General features: G+C 29.1%; 1 protein-coding gene across 5 annotated transcripts in view; it reads right to left on the bottom strand.

Moving 5' to 3' along the window:
* Positions 1–4,162: 4,162 nt before the first annotated feature.
* The window catches only part of LOC106681069 (serine-rich adhesin for platelets), a 68,218-nt gene continuing 54,849 nt past the window's right edge, over positions 4,163–17,531 (bottom strand). For 4 of the 5 annotated variants that reach the window (XM_014421200.3, XM_067046365.1, XM_014421202.2 and 1 more), the window contains 8 exons: positions 15,408–15,712; positions 13,432–13,513; positions 10,819–10,990; positions 9,358–9,514; positions 8,555–8,820; positions 7,105–7,266; positions 4,909–5,058; positions 4,163–4,801 (listed from right to left, as the gene is read on the bottom strand). In XM_014421200.3, coding sequence (XP_014276686.1) covers positions 4,618–4,801; positions 4,909–5,058; positions 7,105–7,266; positions 8,555–8,820; positions 9,358–9,514; positions 10,819–10,990; positions 13,432–13,513; positions 15,408–15,712 — 1,478 coding nt within the window. In that variant the 3' untranslated portion in view covers positions 4,163–4,617. The remainder of the gene's footprint in view (positions 4,802–4,908; positions 5,059–7,104; positions 7,267–8,554; positions 8,821–9,357; positions 9,515–10,818; positions 10,991–13,431; positions 13,514–15,407; positions 15,713–17,531) is intronic. The other variant, XM_014421201.3, reaches the window with a different exon arrangement.

The raw sequence follows: 17,531 nt of genomic DNA, 5'->3' as shown, positions 1-17,531 counted from the left end.
CAGATCTGGTTTAGAAAAAGGTTACGCTAGCACACAGCACAAGCTCCATGATCAAGCAGGAACAAGTCTAAGCGAATCCAGTCCTTAGAGCTTGTGGATATTAATAGAGAAAGATAAAGATTGTTGCAGCAACAACTACACAAATTACTTGCTGACCAAGTAATGACATTCTGGTAAAGCCCCGAAGAAGCTCAAAGGGAATCTATTGCCAGCTTCAAATGTCTTCCCGGTGGCGTTCAGAACTAACCTATTGCAAGTTTCTTTAATCACAAAATTACTTCATATTGAGTGACTTGTTTATAGTATTAATATTGCAGATATTTTGGGATTATATTAAATTTTTTACCCGATTAGATTAAAATCCAACAATAAAATGAAGATATATATTTATTAGTACATATTCTAATCACAATGAAAATAAAAAAAACGTTGGTCGTTAATGCCTACAAATCATCCTTTAGATTAAATTATTTCTAGATCATAAGAACAAGGAAGATGAAAAACACCCAGTTGAATGAATGAGAACAAACTTAAACAGAAATGTGCATAACACCGTACAAATGTTGAATTCGTATATAATGTCTGGCTCTGAACGAATGAAATATGTATTACCTTTCGTTGTATTTAAGTATACTTGGATATTTCAGACAAAACACAAAGGCCGGTGGGATAGCAAAGATAATTCAAGAAAACACCTACATAAAGTACCTCCTCGATTATAACATCAGTACTCACAGACAGATACACTATTTAAAATAAAGAAGAAGCTTCAATTTCGGATTTACTCCAATTTAATCTCTCAATACAATCCAACTAAGGGGTATTTATTGAGTTCATTTGCAATACTACATTTCATCGAAGTCAAAATTCAATAAAGGGGATTGAGAATCAAAGCAGAGTATATTTGAAGCTTCATATAATAATACAATCGCAAATGGAATTTCGGCTACTGAACCTGTGTTTGGAAGAAAACTAGAATACATTTCATAATTATGAGAGATAGTTGACCGTGGATGATGAACGAGGAGAAGATGGTTGGGGGTCCGGTCAATGAAAAACACAAATAAATTCGATTAACCTATTTTTAATATGCCAACGTTTCGGCTAGAGTTTCTAGCCTTCTTCAGGGCTAAAAACAGAACAAGATAACAACCACAGTAAGTATAGAAAAATAAAAAAGAAAGTATAAACATAATAATTTTACACATAAAATGAACAATTTTACAAAATAGAATTAATAAAATGAAGTGATGAGAGAAGCGGGAAATAAAATGTATACATAGGTAATTGAAAAAGTGGGTAAAATAACATAATTGAGGAAATGAAATAAAAATGTTAAATACATTTCACTGTTCGAATATTACCAATACGTTAATAGCACAACTCGAAAATTTAAAACAGAGAATAGTTTGCTGGTTATGTTCAACAAATGAAAAAGTTACTGAATTCCACGATCATAATAAAACTTGGTGACGATTATAAACATTAGGGCACTAGCAGAATAATTTTCGACATTTACAACTTATTTCCTATCATAGTTGGTTTATAAAATCGTCAAACTAAATTAGAACATCTTTTTGATTTAACTATTCAACAACTGATAGCAATCAACATAAGGCGGGGCGGGCTTAAGTCATCCAAGTACCACAAATTTGAAAACGAGTTTTTTCAATCAAAAATAATCTTTGGTTGTAGTAATAAGATAGTCCAAAAAAGGAATATAAATGAATAATAGATATTTTTTATATTCTGTATATTCTAGTAGTACATCATGTTTACTATATGTACTATGCATATCATATTTTAAAATGTTTTTTATCCTGTTCTCATTTTGCCCTGATGAAGTGAGGCGAAACGTTGGTTACTAATACATAGTTTTTCTGCTACTTTGGTTTTGTTCCTTACTTGACCACCACCTGAAATATGTTCCTACAAACAGTTACATACGGTCAACCAATAATCTTAGTGCCTCTATCGTTCCAACAAATTTAACTTCAGAAAGATGGAAGTGACAATGAACGCGCCTGCCCGATCGAATCCTTCAATAAAATTTATCGCGAGTACGAGAGTTGAAACTTAATCTCATATGGAAATCATTCGGTTCCGTCAGCTACTTTCGCTCACACAGGGGTAAAAGTATTTTTCTCGACACTTTATTTCGATAACGGAATTTTTTCGATTTTGCCAAAATTTTTATTAGTTGGGGAATTGCTTTAAAATGGGTAGTATCAATTTCATTTATTTTGCTGAAGATTCCTTCAGAAAAGAGTAGATTTCAACAGCAAGGTTTTATTATAAAGGAGGAATCATTAACGTATACCAGATAAAGTAGTAAAAGAAATGTGTAGAAAATAATTTCCATTAAATAACTTTTGGAACTTTAAAGCAAGGAGATATGTAATTAGCTAAACTGAATCGAGAATTTTTAAAAATTTGTGATTAGAAAGAAAGTCCAAGTTCTTATTACACATCTTTATATTTTTTTAGTTGAAATTTTTTAAATATAATTTCATCAATAAATTTTATTTATATTTGTGAGTTCAATTTTACCAAATGCGCTTAATCATTTAAAAAAATGAAAATTAAGTACCTGGGATTCCCATAGACTCAACCTTACCACTCTTGGAATATTAGCACTGCAGGTTTAATTAGGATTACATCAAGGAATCTGTCAACCTCTAAGCAATAAACCTCTTTTATGTTCTATTCCAATGTTAAAAAACAAAAACAGCTAACTGCACTTCATACAGGCCAAATCTAATGCCTTAAACAGCAAAGATAAATTTTAGGAATGTTTCATTACAGACATACGATTTTTAAATTACTTCAGATATGTTAATACTCGAAATAACAGAATAATTCTTATCCAGAGAATATATGTAATTGTTAAATAAAGGAACAGAAACAAGGTGTAATATCAATAGGTCAAGTTTAATGTATCACCTCAGGTTGCCACATTGTATGTGTTATTCATATCTTAAACATGGAACTGATACAAGTAGTATGGGTTGTAGATAGCAAGTGGTTGTTATGTTCATGTATACTTATCTTGAATGAACAGACTAAAACTACCCATTTCTTGTTTTTTATGTGTTAAGAGTTCTTAAAAGATATACTTAAATTTCAAAAAACACTCGATAGAACAACTTACATGTCCCATCAATGGGCCACAAAAGGCATTTCTTTTAATAATATACATCCATACATTAATTAATAAAATATTGTATAATTAAAGTAAAATATATACATACCTCTCCAGTATTAAATATTCAAAGTTATTTATAATATATAGGAATTTGAAAAGAAAAACAAACTTAATAAATTGCTAAAGAGGAATAGAGATTAATTTTTTTTTCTTCTAACAAAATTAATTTAAAATTTAACTTGATATAAGGATTATTACAAAATAACTACAGTAACACCAAGTATTTAAGATAGTGTCATCTAGGATGTCAGAAAGGTGACATACTGCCAGGCAGTTTTGGAAAAAAGAAAATGTTTTTGATATTAGCACTTGAAAGGGTTCATTTGATTTTAGGAAGTTTTTATCATAATATTAAGTAATTAATTAAAAACTAAATCACTAACTTCATTGAGTTATTAATCAAAATCTTGTAAACTAATTTCTATGATAGCAAAGAATAAATTGGTAATTTGAAAATGGTTCTAATAATTATAAGGTACCAAGCCTTCTGCATATCATGAAAGATAGTAGCTCAGAGCTCTAAATTTTTCCTATGTATAAAGGAAGAGGGTATGCAGTGTATTCACTGTGTGCAGAAATTTTGGGAGATTATCACAATATACATGTCACATGAGGTCCATATTCTTCTATTAAGTAACACATTTCCTGTGACCATAAATCAAGGACAATGCTATTGCCAAGTAACACAATATGAATTGAATAACAATAATAACTATAACTAAATAAACAATTCAGGAGAGTACAGGAAAAACTAAAATATATTTTAAATAAATAAAAAATATAAGAAAAAAAGTAGCAATATACACGCATTCATAAAAAAATTTATTTTTTCATAAACATTCAGTCTAACTATAAAAGGAGAGAGGAACAGCAGCACATAGGAATCTGCTATAAATAATTAAATATGAAAATATTAATTTCAGTTAGTGCTTGCATATTCATTAAACTACAAGTCTATAAAAAGTGGTAAATTCCATTTATTTTATTAATTGAAACAAGCCAATACGTAAGCACAAAATTATAATGTAATTTTAAGTTCTAAATATCGTATAAAAATGAAATGGGTCTCACAGCCAACATTTACAACTTGTAACCGAGCCCTCTACATTGTGTAGGCGTAGAAACGAATCACTTAAAAACTAATGACACTTTTAAAATATCTACAATAAAAACAAATTTTATTACATTTCTGTTATATAAATTACTATAAAAATATCTCCCAGATAAAGGTAGATTGAAATTTTTAGGTTGGTACAGAATTATAAAACAACCCAGGAAGGAGAGGGGAGGGGAAGCAGTGATTCATCGTAAGGAGAAAATTTGTCTCAAAATCTTCACTTTTCACAATCAATTGAGGAGCTGACCAAGCCAGTAGCCAAGATTTTTCAAATTAATGATCTCACAGATAGTTACTACTGTTCGACTTTTGTAATAAGATCATCACAGATTTTCGTTAATTCAGCAGCTTCTCTTTTCTTTTGTTCCAGCGACTCTTCAAGGGATTTCACTCGAATTTCCATCTTTCTTTGTACAGCAACCATTCTAGCTATCTCTGCCTGATGAGCCTTTTTCATTTCAGAGATCTCAATATTGGCTCTGAAAATAAAATACCCAAAACTGAATGAAATCTGATAATTTACTAATAATAAAATTTATCTTTAAAAAATATGTATAATAATAATGACCATATGAGAAATACATACTGTTCCAATTTTTGTGCAGCATGCTCTTTCAGTTTTTGATAGTTCTCTTCTTGTTGAATAATAGTTTTTCTATTCTCATTTAATGATATCTTATACTGTTCTTCATTGTGTTTGAAAGCTTCAATAACTTCTTTGCACTTTTCATATTTTCTGAAAAAAAAAATAATAATAAATAAATAAAATAAATGAATAAAATAATAATAAATGAACATATTTTATTTAGACTCTAACATAAGTATAGGATCTTTCATAAAATAAATGGATAATTTTTTAACAATTATTTGGCTCTATAACTGAGCCAGTTGGGATTTAGTCGACATATCCAACCATTGTTCATCAACATTCCACTTGTTTAACAAGGTTTTCGAATATTTCAAATTTTTATATTTCATCTCATTGATAATCAATAACCAAAGACTTCTCAGTGCACCTAACTAGCTTTCTTTGGCTACAGTAAGTCTATTATTAAATTGTTTATCCTTGAATAGATTTTATCACCATAAATATTTTAATTTAGTTATTTAGATAAATATGTTTTTATTAAACTAACTATTTATTGTATACATCAGTTATTTCAATAAGATATGATATTATGCAAATATTTTTTTAGAAAATAATTATTCATCCCATAAATTAATTATAAATTGGGAGCACAGTAGCACTGTGGTAAGGCATGATGCTACTAACTCCAAGGACCCAGGTTCGAATCCAGCTGGGCAGAAAATTGTTTTCTGTTACACTGTAGCTACGAGTCAACCCTGTGGGTTCAGTAGCTCTCCTGGGGTCCACCCAACCTCATAAATTGGGTACCCATCATTGGGTAAAAATCTGGCGGTCGAGCGTGATTCTAACCAAATCACCTCCTTGCACAACTGTTATTCTAAAAACAGTGCTTTCTTATACAGAACTGAATCCATGACCCTTCATGGTTTTTTATTTTATTTTATATATTTATTTTTATTTTTTATATTAATTATATATTTGCTTCAATTCAGTTATTCCTATTGTATTATTGTTCCTCTGATGATTGATGCTAAAATACATTTTCAGCTTCTCTACATTAGTGAGAGAATTAAACATTCTTCAAGCTAAAATTTTGTCTTAAATATAAATAATGTTTACAATTCTGTATTATTAATATTAACACTCCACCTAAGGATATGAAAATAGATTCTCATATACATATAGGTTCTTACTAACATATATATTATACACTAATAAACATTTAATTATGTTTTAAAAGATAAATACAACAATTCAAATTATTCATTTTGTTAACACCATAATATATAATTAATTACCTTGTAAATAGTATTTGAGATGTATTAGTGTTTAATTTAGTTATATTTATTGGTATTTATATTATTTTATTTGGAGTTAGTTATGTGAGAAGAATAACGTGTATTTTTATTTGTGTTGTTATAATTAAGTAATAGAGGCAGTTGCTAAGGGTTGATAATCGTCGCTAAGATGTTGCCCAGCAACAGGCCGATTAGTGGCCCGTAGACTAATTAGTGGCTTTAGCACATTTAAATATTCAATTTCAAGTATCTAAAAACCATAAATTTTAGACTTATTTAATATTATTGGTGCAACAGACCGTGAAGATCTAAGGCCTCGCGCGATGTTCTAAGGAAATACATCATGCGTTTCTTGATGTGGTTTTCATAGGGTGGGTCCGCCACTCTCACGCCTATTTTTATGAGTACCACCCTTTGGCTAATGGGCCTCGCAAATGCCCGGGGGGAGGGGGAGGCTGTAAGTAAGTATTGCATAATTATAAGCTTGAAAAAATTCCGGATAGGGCCGGTGACTCGAACTCGCAACCTTTGTGTTGGTAGCCAGGCTGCTACCATCACCCGAGACTTATTTAAGTTTTATTTTTTAAAAAATTATAAAATTTTGATACAATTTTTTTTCTTTTTTTTATTTTTATTTTTCTGAAATGAGTAATGTTTCTAGGGAACAGAGTAAGACAAAAATTGGTTATGGCTTTAGCCGATTTTTGTCCAATTGTGCTAGAAAATGAGAATTTTTTCATACATTGTAGAATGAAACTGTTTCATTTAAAAGCATTCAGTTTGTATGTTAGGGAATTGAGCCTGACATTACAAGTTAAATATTGATTTAATAAATGGATTTATGTTTCAACTATACATAAACCTTCCAAAAAAAAATAATTAAAATCATACGTACTGGTGAACATCATTAAAAGCTATTTCCATATTACGTAAATGTTGCATTGCACCCTCTCTTTCCATAGATATTTGTTCCTTTTCTATTTCGAACTTCTTCTTATCATCTTCTCTCATAGTAACAACTTGTGATATGGTTTTCTCATATTCTTCCATTATCATCCTTTTAAAAAAGAAAATAATTCAATTATGATTTAAATTGCAAAAAAACAAACAAAAGGAGTGAGAAGGGTGTTCACAGTAAATGTTTTCATAAAGGTCATCAAGTGGTGAATAAAAAAAAAAAACAACCAAAAATTTAAATTTATTAATCCCTATATATTAGGGAGTGCATCCAGTAAAACATTTTCCTTATTTGTTTCTTTGAATATTTCAAATTGAAATCTTAGAGTTGTAAATTCAAGCAACTCTGGACAGAGGTCGGAGGGTCGGCTAGCCCAACAAAAAGATGCAGAAAACCAAATAGGAAAGAAATTTCTTAAAATTTAAATAATAAGTGAAAGCATCTCAGCAAGCCCTTAGTAGTTTATCAACGGACCAATCGCTTAATATACTAAATCCTTACTAGACTGATACTTATGTACAGATTGGAAAAGAAAACCTGGAATTCAACAGCCAAGGAAGAATAATAAATCCTCATTTTCGAAAGGAAAATATTTTGGAGGATTTTTAACTCCATTAAACAAAGAAATCAGTAGGGAAGTGGAACAACAATGAAGTGAACAAGTCTTTGGTGAGGCTGATATAGTAAGAAGCTACTGGAGGGAAACCTGAACTGTTCTGAGGGTAGAGGCTAGAGGCAGACCAAAACTGGGGTGGGAAGACGTGGAAGCTAAAGATGGTCTAACCTTCCTAAATATTTAAAATTGAAAAGTGGCCTCAAAGGATCGAGCCACCTGGTAAAGGCTGATTGAAATGGCCAAGGATCACATCGTTATGTAGCGCCATGCAAAGAGAAAATATTAGATTAAACGGAATGAAAGGAAAAAACAAATCTATATTTTTTTTTTACTACAAATATAGAGGGCAGGATATGATGGATAATGAATCAAATAGGAAAAAAAGGTTAAAAAAATGAAGGGTGGGGGAGTTAGAACATCAAAATAAAATACAACCACTTAAAAAATTAAAAGTATTGATAATATTAGAGAAATTATTCTTTGCAGCTTCAATATTGGTCATTTTCAACTTTTGAATGTTCACGACTTGAGATCAGTACTAAGGCATCAAAATGTCAAATATATCTATTAGGAATATAAAAAATTAGGACTGAAACAGAATCCTACAAATGTTCTGTAAAAGACTGAAAGCAGTTTTGATGCTGCAAATGTTAATGTATAAAACTAAAGATAATTGAATTTGATTGATGGAGAGTAGAAATATTTTTTTGTTTCAAATATTAGAATACAGTAGTCAATTAACAAAATAATAAATATAATATATTAACATACATTAACTGCTTTTTGCTTTCTGTAGCCTCAGCCAATTCTTTCCGAAGTTTGACAGCTTCAGCTTCTGTCACAGCTAGTTTCCCTTGCAGATCTACCTGATTGTCACGTGCTTCGAGTTCCGCTAGTTGTTCTCTCAACTGTTCCACTTCTTCCGTACGTGCAGCAATCTGTTCTTGGTATGAAGATTCCTGTCTCATCATCAAATCTTGTAGCTTAGATATTTCTTTAGATAATATCTCATGACGTAGAGTGGGAGTTGCAGTTCCCTGAAAGCAATTCCATAAAACGATATATTAAAAATGAACAAAGGTATTTGCCTGATTGTGAGCTATTTTATAAATACGACACTTTAATTTCAATTTCTATTTTTTTAATATACATTTAATCACTACTATAATGTTTAACTAATAATTACTAAGGAAGGAAATTAAATTATTTTTCTTTTACTGATTATTTGAGTTATGTAAGTAATATTAGAAGACTGAGTAGATGAATACAATTACTTTTACTCAAAATGTTGGAGTAAAGAGGATAATACTCATACACAAAATGTAAAACACAAATCTGCTGGGTATAATAGACTTTGAAATAATTATTTGTGAGAAAAAATTATGTTTATTAAATTTTATAACAGTAATTATAAAACATACAGTAAACACATCTTGATACAGAATAATATGAAAGTTTGTGAATCTTGAATGAGTATTAAGTTCATTTTTAATTTAATTTTAAGAATTCTAACATTTTACTTACAAATCATAAAAAAATGGTATAAAACATAAATAAGATAGGCCAATACTTACAGATGAAGGCCTGGCCTTAGACCGTGGGGGAGTGGCAACAGTAGAGCTTGCCGGTGAACAGGCTGCTTCATCATTAGGAGTGATGCTAACCAGTTTATCATCTCCGTTGTGGTGCAAAATTGGTGCCCTTGGAGGAGTGTTAATCACATCACTACTGCTATCATAAACATTAAAAATTGATAAAATCGGGGAATAATCAATAACAATTATTAATGATTTCACAATTTACAGAATATAGTTCTTAAATAAAAATTAACAGAAAACCTGTCGGCCTTAAACAGTTTTGTTGATTGCCAACTATATGTCATCCATCGTATAAGATAGTGAAATAGAAGCATTATGAACTTTTATCAAAGTTAATAGTTAATTAAAGTTTATTCAAAGATTTTATATTTTCTTCTATTTTTAAGCCTAAAATATAAGTTATTCATTTGTTGTTCATGTTTGTTTTGTTATTGTAATGTTTAATCTAATAATGTTGTGTAATGTAATAATCACCTGTTATAAATCAAAATAAACTTATATATTTCAACCAGTATCATCTGTTATAAATTACCATAAAAAATAATAAATTATTAACATCTGTTATAAATTAAAATAAATTTAGGAGAATATGGTTGGGGGATTCGACAGCAAAAATACACAAATAAACAAAATCTTATTTATTCATGCCGACATTTTCAACCTGAATTTTAGGCCTTCATCAGGGCTGAAAAAAACATAACAATAGAAAAAGAAAGTGTTCAAGAAGTAAAGAAATAAACATAATGAAAGGAGTGGAAGATAATAAGAATAATGTAAATGATGAGTAATGGAGTTAGCATAATAAGATATGTAAGTAATTAAATAATTGAATTAAAGAAAACAATTTAAATCAACATAATGAAATGTATGAAAAAAAACAATAAATAAGTTTTTGTTTATTTGTGTATTTCTGCTGACTGTGGCCCCGATCAACTTCTCCTCATATTAATCTATGGTCCACTATTAACACCTCAAAATAAATTTATGTTTTAACCACTATTCGCTCACTTGAAAGAAAGGAACCACAAAATGTAACATAACTTATGTAAAATAAGTAATATTGATTAAGAAGCTTTCTGATGAGATACAATAATAAAAAACCTCGATAGAAAAACTTGGATTACTTCTTATGTAAAATGTCACCTATTCATATTGTGGTACTCATCTTCCAAATCATGCTATAATTGAATATATTGCTATTGAAAGGTGATCGGGAAAATTCAGAGTTTGGAAAGTTTCATCTTATACACATCTAACTTCCAGGTAATTAATTTTAATTTTGTACAAATTCTCTCTTAAATTCTTCTTCTTGATAAAAAATTATATGCAAGAGAAAAAAATGTTATAAGAAATTAAATTAAAATTACTTTACTTTACATAATTATTTACATATTTACAATAAAAAAAATAAAATAAAATCTACTAATAAATAGTTACCTATCAGCTTGGGCCATTTCCTGGGCTGGTTCAGGAGTTGCTCCAGCAGCTGCCGCAGCAGCAAGCGGATCAAATTTCAAAAATAAAGATTCACGAACAAGTCGGCGACTTGGTTTCCCTTTACCAATCTTTGATAAATAGTCGAAATCAAAGAGAGTTGCGTCCTGAAACACTAAAACCAATGATAAATTATACTTCTGAATATCATGATTAAAAATGCATTTCAATTAGAAAAATTGAACTTTTATTAGAAAACGAGTTAAGAATAATTCTTGACTACTTGTAATTCTATTATAAAATTAATCTAGAATTAATTTGACCATAGGCTGAACAGAAATCAGCAATGCATTTTTATTCTTTACATTAGTATCAACAATATATTCAGAGCCGACACTTTGACCCTCACATACCAGGGCTGTAGATTTGAACAAGTTGATCTAATTTATTTGAATCTATAGACCTACAACGTACATAAAAAAAAATAAAAATAGTTGTTAACTATTTTTGTTTCACTTTTGACCGCAACCCTGACCATCTTCTTATATATATAAAAAAAATAGCTTTTAAGAAATAGTTAACACAATTCGTTAATTATTGTATTTCCTGAATATGAAGATCTTTTCTTTTTATTCACATATGATCAACTAGATAGTTGATATGATAATGTTGATATGTATAATTTTTATTCTTACTAAAGCTAAGTTTTGGGGAAAATCCAATACTAAATCAATCACTGACTCAGCATATGAACTTCACTGTTAGGATAAAAACTAATAAAAATTTAAAAACTATAATTAAGAGGAGGGGATTTAAAAAATATTTCTAATGAAAGCAAATCAGTTTTTTGTTTTGTTTCTAGTCTGCAAATTGAAACTACAAACACTTAACTTCAGAATGAATGATAAAATATAGGAAAAATTGTTTATCTAAATACAATACACTCATAGAATTTTTTTTCTTTCCTTATCACTTAGGTAAGCTACACATTGTAATCAGGTCACAGTTTCGAGGAGCACTTTTTAACAGATCTATCTATCCTTCTAGAGCCCCATTAATAGAAAAAAAAAAAAAGCATTTTTGGCCGTTGGTCTGTCTTTGTGTCTGTGCCATGATTATCTTTTGAACAGGTATATCACTTTAGTTGCTTTTTTTTTCTATTTGGTAGGATTTTATTCCTTTTTTTTTTTTTTTTTTAATTTGGCACGAAAGCACTGCAGCCAATAAGGCCTATTGTACACCAATTACAAACACGCCAGTGCTGCCATCATCACAGCACTGCGGTGAGCTCATTAGAGAAGTTTGATAGATTCCATGAATCTTAATAAGCTTAAGGGGTTGATCAGCTCAGACTGCTTAGGATCCACCACATGATCCCCCTGAACAGTATGAACCTCACCCCTGCAAAACACAAAATTTTATTCTTAATACATGTGTAGAAACATATACTCTATGTTTGACTATAGCGCCAAAACAGCTCTAAGAATTTCAATGAAACTTGCTTTCTGTAAGCCCTTTAGCTTTTCATATTTAGCATCCTCAAGAAAAAAATTATAAAATACAGAAAATTTTATTTTCACATGGCTCAAAAAGTATATATTTTATGTTAGACCATGTATATCTCTTTTTGATAAGTAATAAAATTACATAAAAAAAGTCCATCAAAAATTGATCAATATCAGCAAAGTAATCATGTTTTTACTTTCCTTACCATCTAGATAAGAGTACTGTAATAGCATCAAATTTTTGATATCTAAAGTTCAGTGAACTATCCATCTTAGAGACCCCTTGTGTATAGTTTAATATAAGAATTTGATTAAATATCAATTAAATTCCATACAAAGCAAAAAATCATTTAAATTGGACCAGCATTAGTAAAGACACTGTTTGTTAAATTTTGTATCCATTTTTTCAATGTATCGTTTGCTAGGAAAGCAGTTTAATTTTCTGAAAACAGTTTGATCTGTCTTGAGACCCCGCGTGAGTATTTTAATTTAAAAATTTTCTTAAATAATCAATTAAATCTCATACAAAAAAAAAAAAAAAAATTGAAATAAAAATAAGAAAAATGAAATAAATAACTAAAAGTAAAATAATAACAATATTAGCAAAGATAGAGCAAGGAATTATTATACCGTTCTTAGGAAGAAAGCGGTAAGGAAAGTTGCGAGAGTGGATCAGATATTCTACCACTGGGGCTTATCATTAGGTCAAAAACACATACTTTGTTACAGAATATAATTCTCAAAATGTAACTTTATAAATGATTGAATTGAAACTAAAAATGATATATATAATATATAACAAAGCCAAAATCCAAATATCAATGATGTTAACAAAAGCACTGTTAGACATACATCACAGTACTAGGATGCTATAGGATTAAGACAAACACAAGATAATTCACATGAAAAGTAGAATTAGTAAATAATACACAAAATTTTAAGAAACAGATATGTCCAGTTAATGACTTCACAATCATGCCGTTAAAGTTACATTCCACAGGTAACACATGATTAGGTTTAAATTTTCTCTTTATATTTATTAATAAATAATAATATAATATATTTAGATAAAGATCTACCAATATATACCCATTGAGCTTTCAATACTTACATTCTGCTTTATTAAGATCTTCATCAGCTGTTACTGGACCAGCCTCACTACTGTTGGCATTAGCAGGGGGGAAATCATCAGGCTAGAAAAATAAAAGCATTTTCAATTTTCAAGTTACTATATACAAATAACAAGTAATCTATAAAATAATTAACATTTATAAAAAAAAAAAAAAAAGGCAGTTTTATATCAATGTAAGAAATAATTAAATAGTAGAGATCTAGAAAAAAAGATATGAGCTCATATACCTTTCTCTTTTTTAAATATTAAATTTTCAAGTTTCTAAGCAGTTCTATCTTACTTTTAATAACCCATTGTAATTTAGTACCATGTAAGGTAAGCGAGAAATTGATAATTGCCATTTTAATTTTTCAACATAAGGAAGATGGTCGGTCAGTCAAGGTGCAGACAAAAAGTAACTCCAATAATACAAAAATATTTATTAAGCACTAATGTTTCGTCGACTTTCCAGGGTTTTATTAGGGCTAAAAACAAGATAAGAAAATAAGATAAAATAGACTATATGAAAGTATACTTATTATGCTAAGGTAGCACCAAAAGATGATGTGAAAAATCATATAATAATAAAACAAAGTAAATTGTTTTTGTATATCATAAAATTGTAATTATTATTTTTAAATACATTTTTTTACATAATTTTTCTGATATTTTTTAATCCTGCCTAAGTTTACTTTTTATTTTGTGTCATTTTACACACTTCCACTGATTAAAACATTTTTAGTTTTTAGGCCTGCTTGGAAAGTAGAGTGAAACATTGGCGCTTAGTAGTATAGTATAATAGTTAAATATTTGAATTGCTTTTCGACCGCGCCAAGACCATCTTCCTTATATTAATTACACAAAGTCAATCAATGATAATCCAATTTTATTTTATCATAAATTATAAAAGAGCCTAACCATGGTTGCTAGGATTAATTCAGTTAATATTGTCACATATTCCACACAAATACTAAATAATAAATAAACTTAGTCAAAGAAATTAAAGAGGCTATGGCGATGACAACAATAAAGGTACAGAAATTATTTATGACACCAGTAGCATTCCTGCAACAACTTATTGGAGGGCGGGAGAACAAAATCTAAAATTTCTTAACTTACCGAGGGTCAGTTAAGGGAAGTATTTCAGAAAATATTATATTATAAGATATATTTAATCAGATAGCTGATGATGGGGTGACAGATCTAATTAAATAAAATTAAAAAACTTAAATCAGGAAGAGGACTTTTCATTCATTATCTAATTATGATATTATTTATTCTGATTCACTTACCAACTTTTTTATGTATTTGTCTTTATTCTGATTTAAAAGAAATCTGAGACTTTTAACAGTTACTGTTAAGGATTTAATATATTTTTGTTGACAATTATTGGATACAGTAATGAATATTAGAATAGCTTAAAAAAACAAAAAAAAAACTATTCTGTGCGTTACTTTTAAAGGAAAAAAAACCCAGGTAAGGATGCTGAAATTTGTTAATATAGGGTCGGGTTGTATTTAGCTTGTTTAAATTTAAAAACCTTAACTATGAAATGTTTATAACTTATTTATGGTAGGAAAAGATCATAAAATGAAAACAGAATCTAAAAAAATGACACCCTTTTAATTGAAATTGTTAAGATTTACACAAAATATCCTGTGTGATAAATTATTATTTTTATTCATTGAGTAATAATAATAAAATATATAACTGTTAAAATGTAGTAATATTATTACAATTTGTACTTTTGAAAGTAAAAGTTGGTTCAAAATATTCCTTTTAAGTTACAACTAGCTACTTATGATGTGAACAGTCACAATTATCATGCTTTGAAAAAACCAAGCTTATCTAATTATAATATAAAAAAGAGCAATACACTGAGAAAAAAAAATTATGCAAATAACTTCAAGCTAATTTTAAAAACATCAAGCTATACTATAACTGTTATAATATAGACATTTATAAGCATAACATACCTGTATACATATATCATCAGAAGATGCATTCGCAATTTCTTTAATAAGCTTATCGGCTTCCTCCTTGATGGTCTCGTCGAATCCAAGAAGTCTTTCCTGTTCTAAACACCTATCCAACAAGTCCTCATAGGACTTCCTTTCTATCGTTGACTTGCTTAAATCGTCCAGTTTAAATGTTCTAAAGTTATCACTAAGACCGGAGTATTTAACTTCTTCACAATTCTTATTGGCAGGAGAGCCTCGAAAGTCTTTAGAGCTCTTATTATAAGTATACGAATATTTTTCATTTCTAGTAGACATTTCACCTGCAAAACTATCTTTACTATAATTTCTCAATCATACAATTCTTTCTATCAATAAGAAAACTTCCAATGGATGTTAAAAGTATCAATTGTCAATTAACTACTCGAAATGCCCCCAAATACATCAATTAATAGGGTGATAGTGAGTTTCGATAGCTGTGAAGCACAAGACAAAGCATGAGCACAAGGGAAGATTAAAGTATATATACATTACACCAAGCTTTTATGCAATATATAAACCATACTTAATTAAATCAAATTTAAGATAAACTGAATAAATAAAAGTAGAGGAGTAGAGAAATAGGAAAATAATGTTTCTGAAGTAAATATCAACAAATAAATAAAGGTAACAGATAAAAATTTGAACATGCTTTCTCCCTCTCTTAGCTTAAAACTAACAAGATTTATCAGACAGAAAATTCCCAACACATAATATTTTTAAGAAGTGGATTCAGAAATAAAAAGAAACTAAATAATTCTAAAATACAGCATAATCTTGGAAATCTCAACTAATTGCTGCACGAGGGTGTTTGAATTACTGAAAGAGTTTAAAAAGTTGTTTTCTTTTACATCCCCATTAATGCTAAGTGATCATTCAACTATAACATTGTTCATTTATAAGTGAAAACAAGTATAAATAAAAATAAAAAATACTCTTGGTAAAGATTTATCGTAAACGTAATAACCAAAATGAGTTCGCCAAAAAAAATTTGTATTATACATATTTCTACTATAAGTTAAATCGGTTTTACAGAATCAAATTATTTATACAATAGGTATTATATCTTCTTAATGCCAACAAAATATATTATGAACATTTTCATAGGAATTAGATTACCTGCCATCAAAATTGTGCAAAAGTTCTACTTTCGATCTTCATGGTGATTACAATAATTTGCCTATAGATCGGGAAGTTAAAAATGTCCTTAACACATGCGCACTTTTATTTGAAAACAAAAATGTTATTGTCAACTGAGATCTCTCAAAAAGTAACTTTTTATAACCCAGTTTGGATTCCTGTAGTGTTCGGAGTACCGAAGTTTGGATTACAGAGAACACATTGTATATTTAAAAATGATGATCAGTATTTTCTGGAAAATATTTTTAACACAAATTGACAGAAAAAGTAACATTAAAAGACCTATGCAACTAAGCTACAAATGCCTTCGATCTAAAAATGTTCAAAAACCCAAGCCTTTTCTAAACAAAAGAGTTTGTTTTTAATCTTTAATCAATTAAATACCAGGATAGATCAAAGTAAACTTAAAAGAATCAGAATTATTTAACAAGATTAAGGGGGTACAACAACCTATAAACATACAATAAATTAAGATAATTATATTAATGAAGGGTAGGAAAATGGCCGAAATATCTTAAGTGTTGTATATCCTGTAAATAACCCACATTGAAATAGCCGCTCATATCGCTGCTTTGGAAGAATAATGATACAGCTGCATTTTCTAGAGGTTTGTAAACAGACATAACAGTACTTGCAAAATTCCTTCCACAGCAAATTTTTTAGAACAATAATGCCAATTAACAATTATCTAGTAAAGGCATTTTTGAGCTTGCCCATGCAGTAAAGTCAATTTCACAATTTACAGTTGCGTTATTATTCTTTCAGACCAGTGATATGTTTTGTTCATTGAACAAAACATGTGTTTTTCAAAGAGATTTAAGGAACTATCCAGGAAGGACAGTAAAAATAGTTAGAATTTCAAAATATTCTACAGTGTTTAAAATATATTACTGATTTAGATCATTTTCAAACAAACTTTCACCATCCTACTTTTACCCCTAGATATTATAGGAAATTACTATA

The sequence above is a fragment of the Halyomorpha halys genome, unplaced genomic scaffold, assembly GCF_000696795.3.
Source record: "Halyomorpha halys isolate HHAL.00 unplaced genomic scaffold, Hhal_1.1 Scaffold307.1, whole genome shotgun sequence".
NCBI lineage: Eukaryota > Metazoa > Arthropoda > Insecta > Hemiptera > Pentatomidae > Halyomorpha > Halyomorpha halys.
This window is presented reverse-complemented; position numbering and strand designations above follow the sequence as displayed.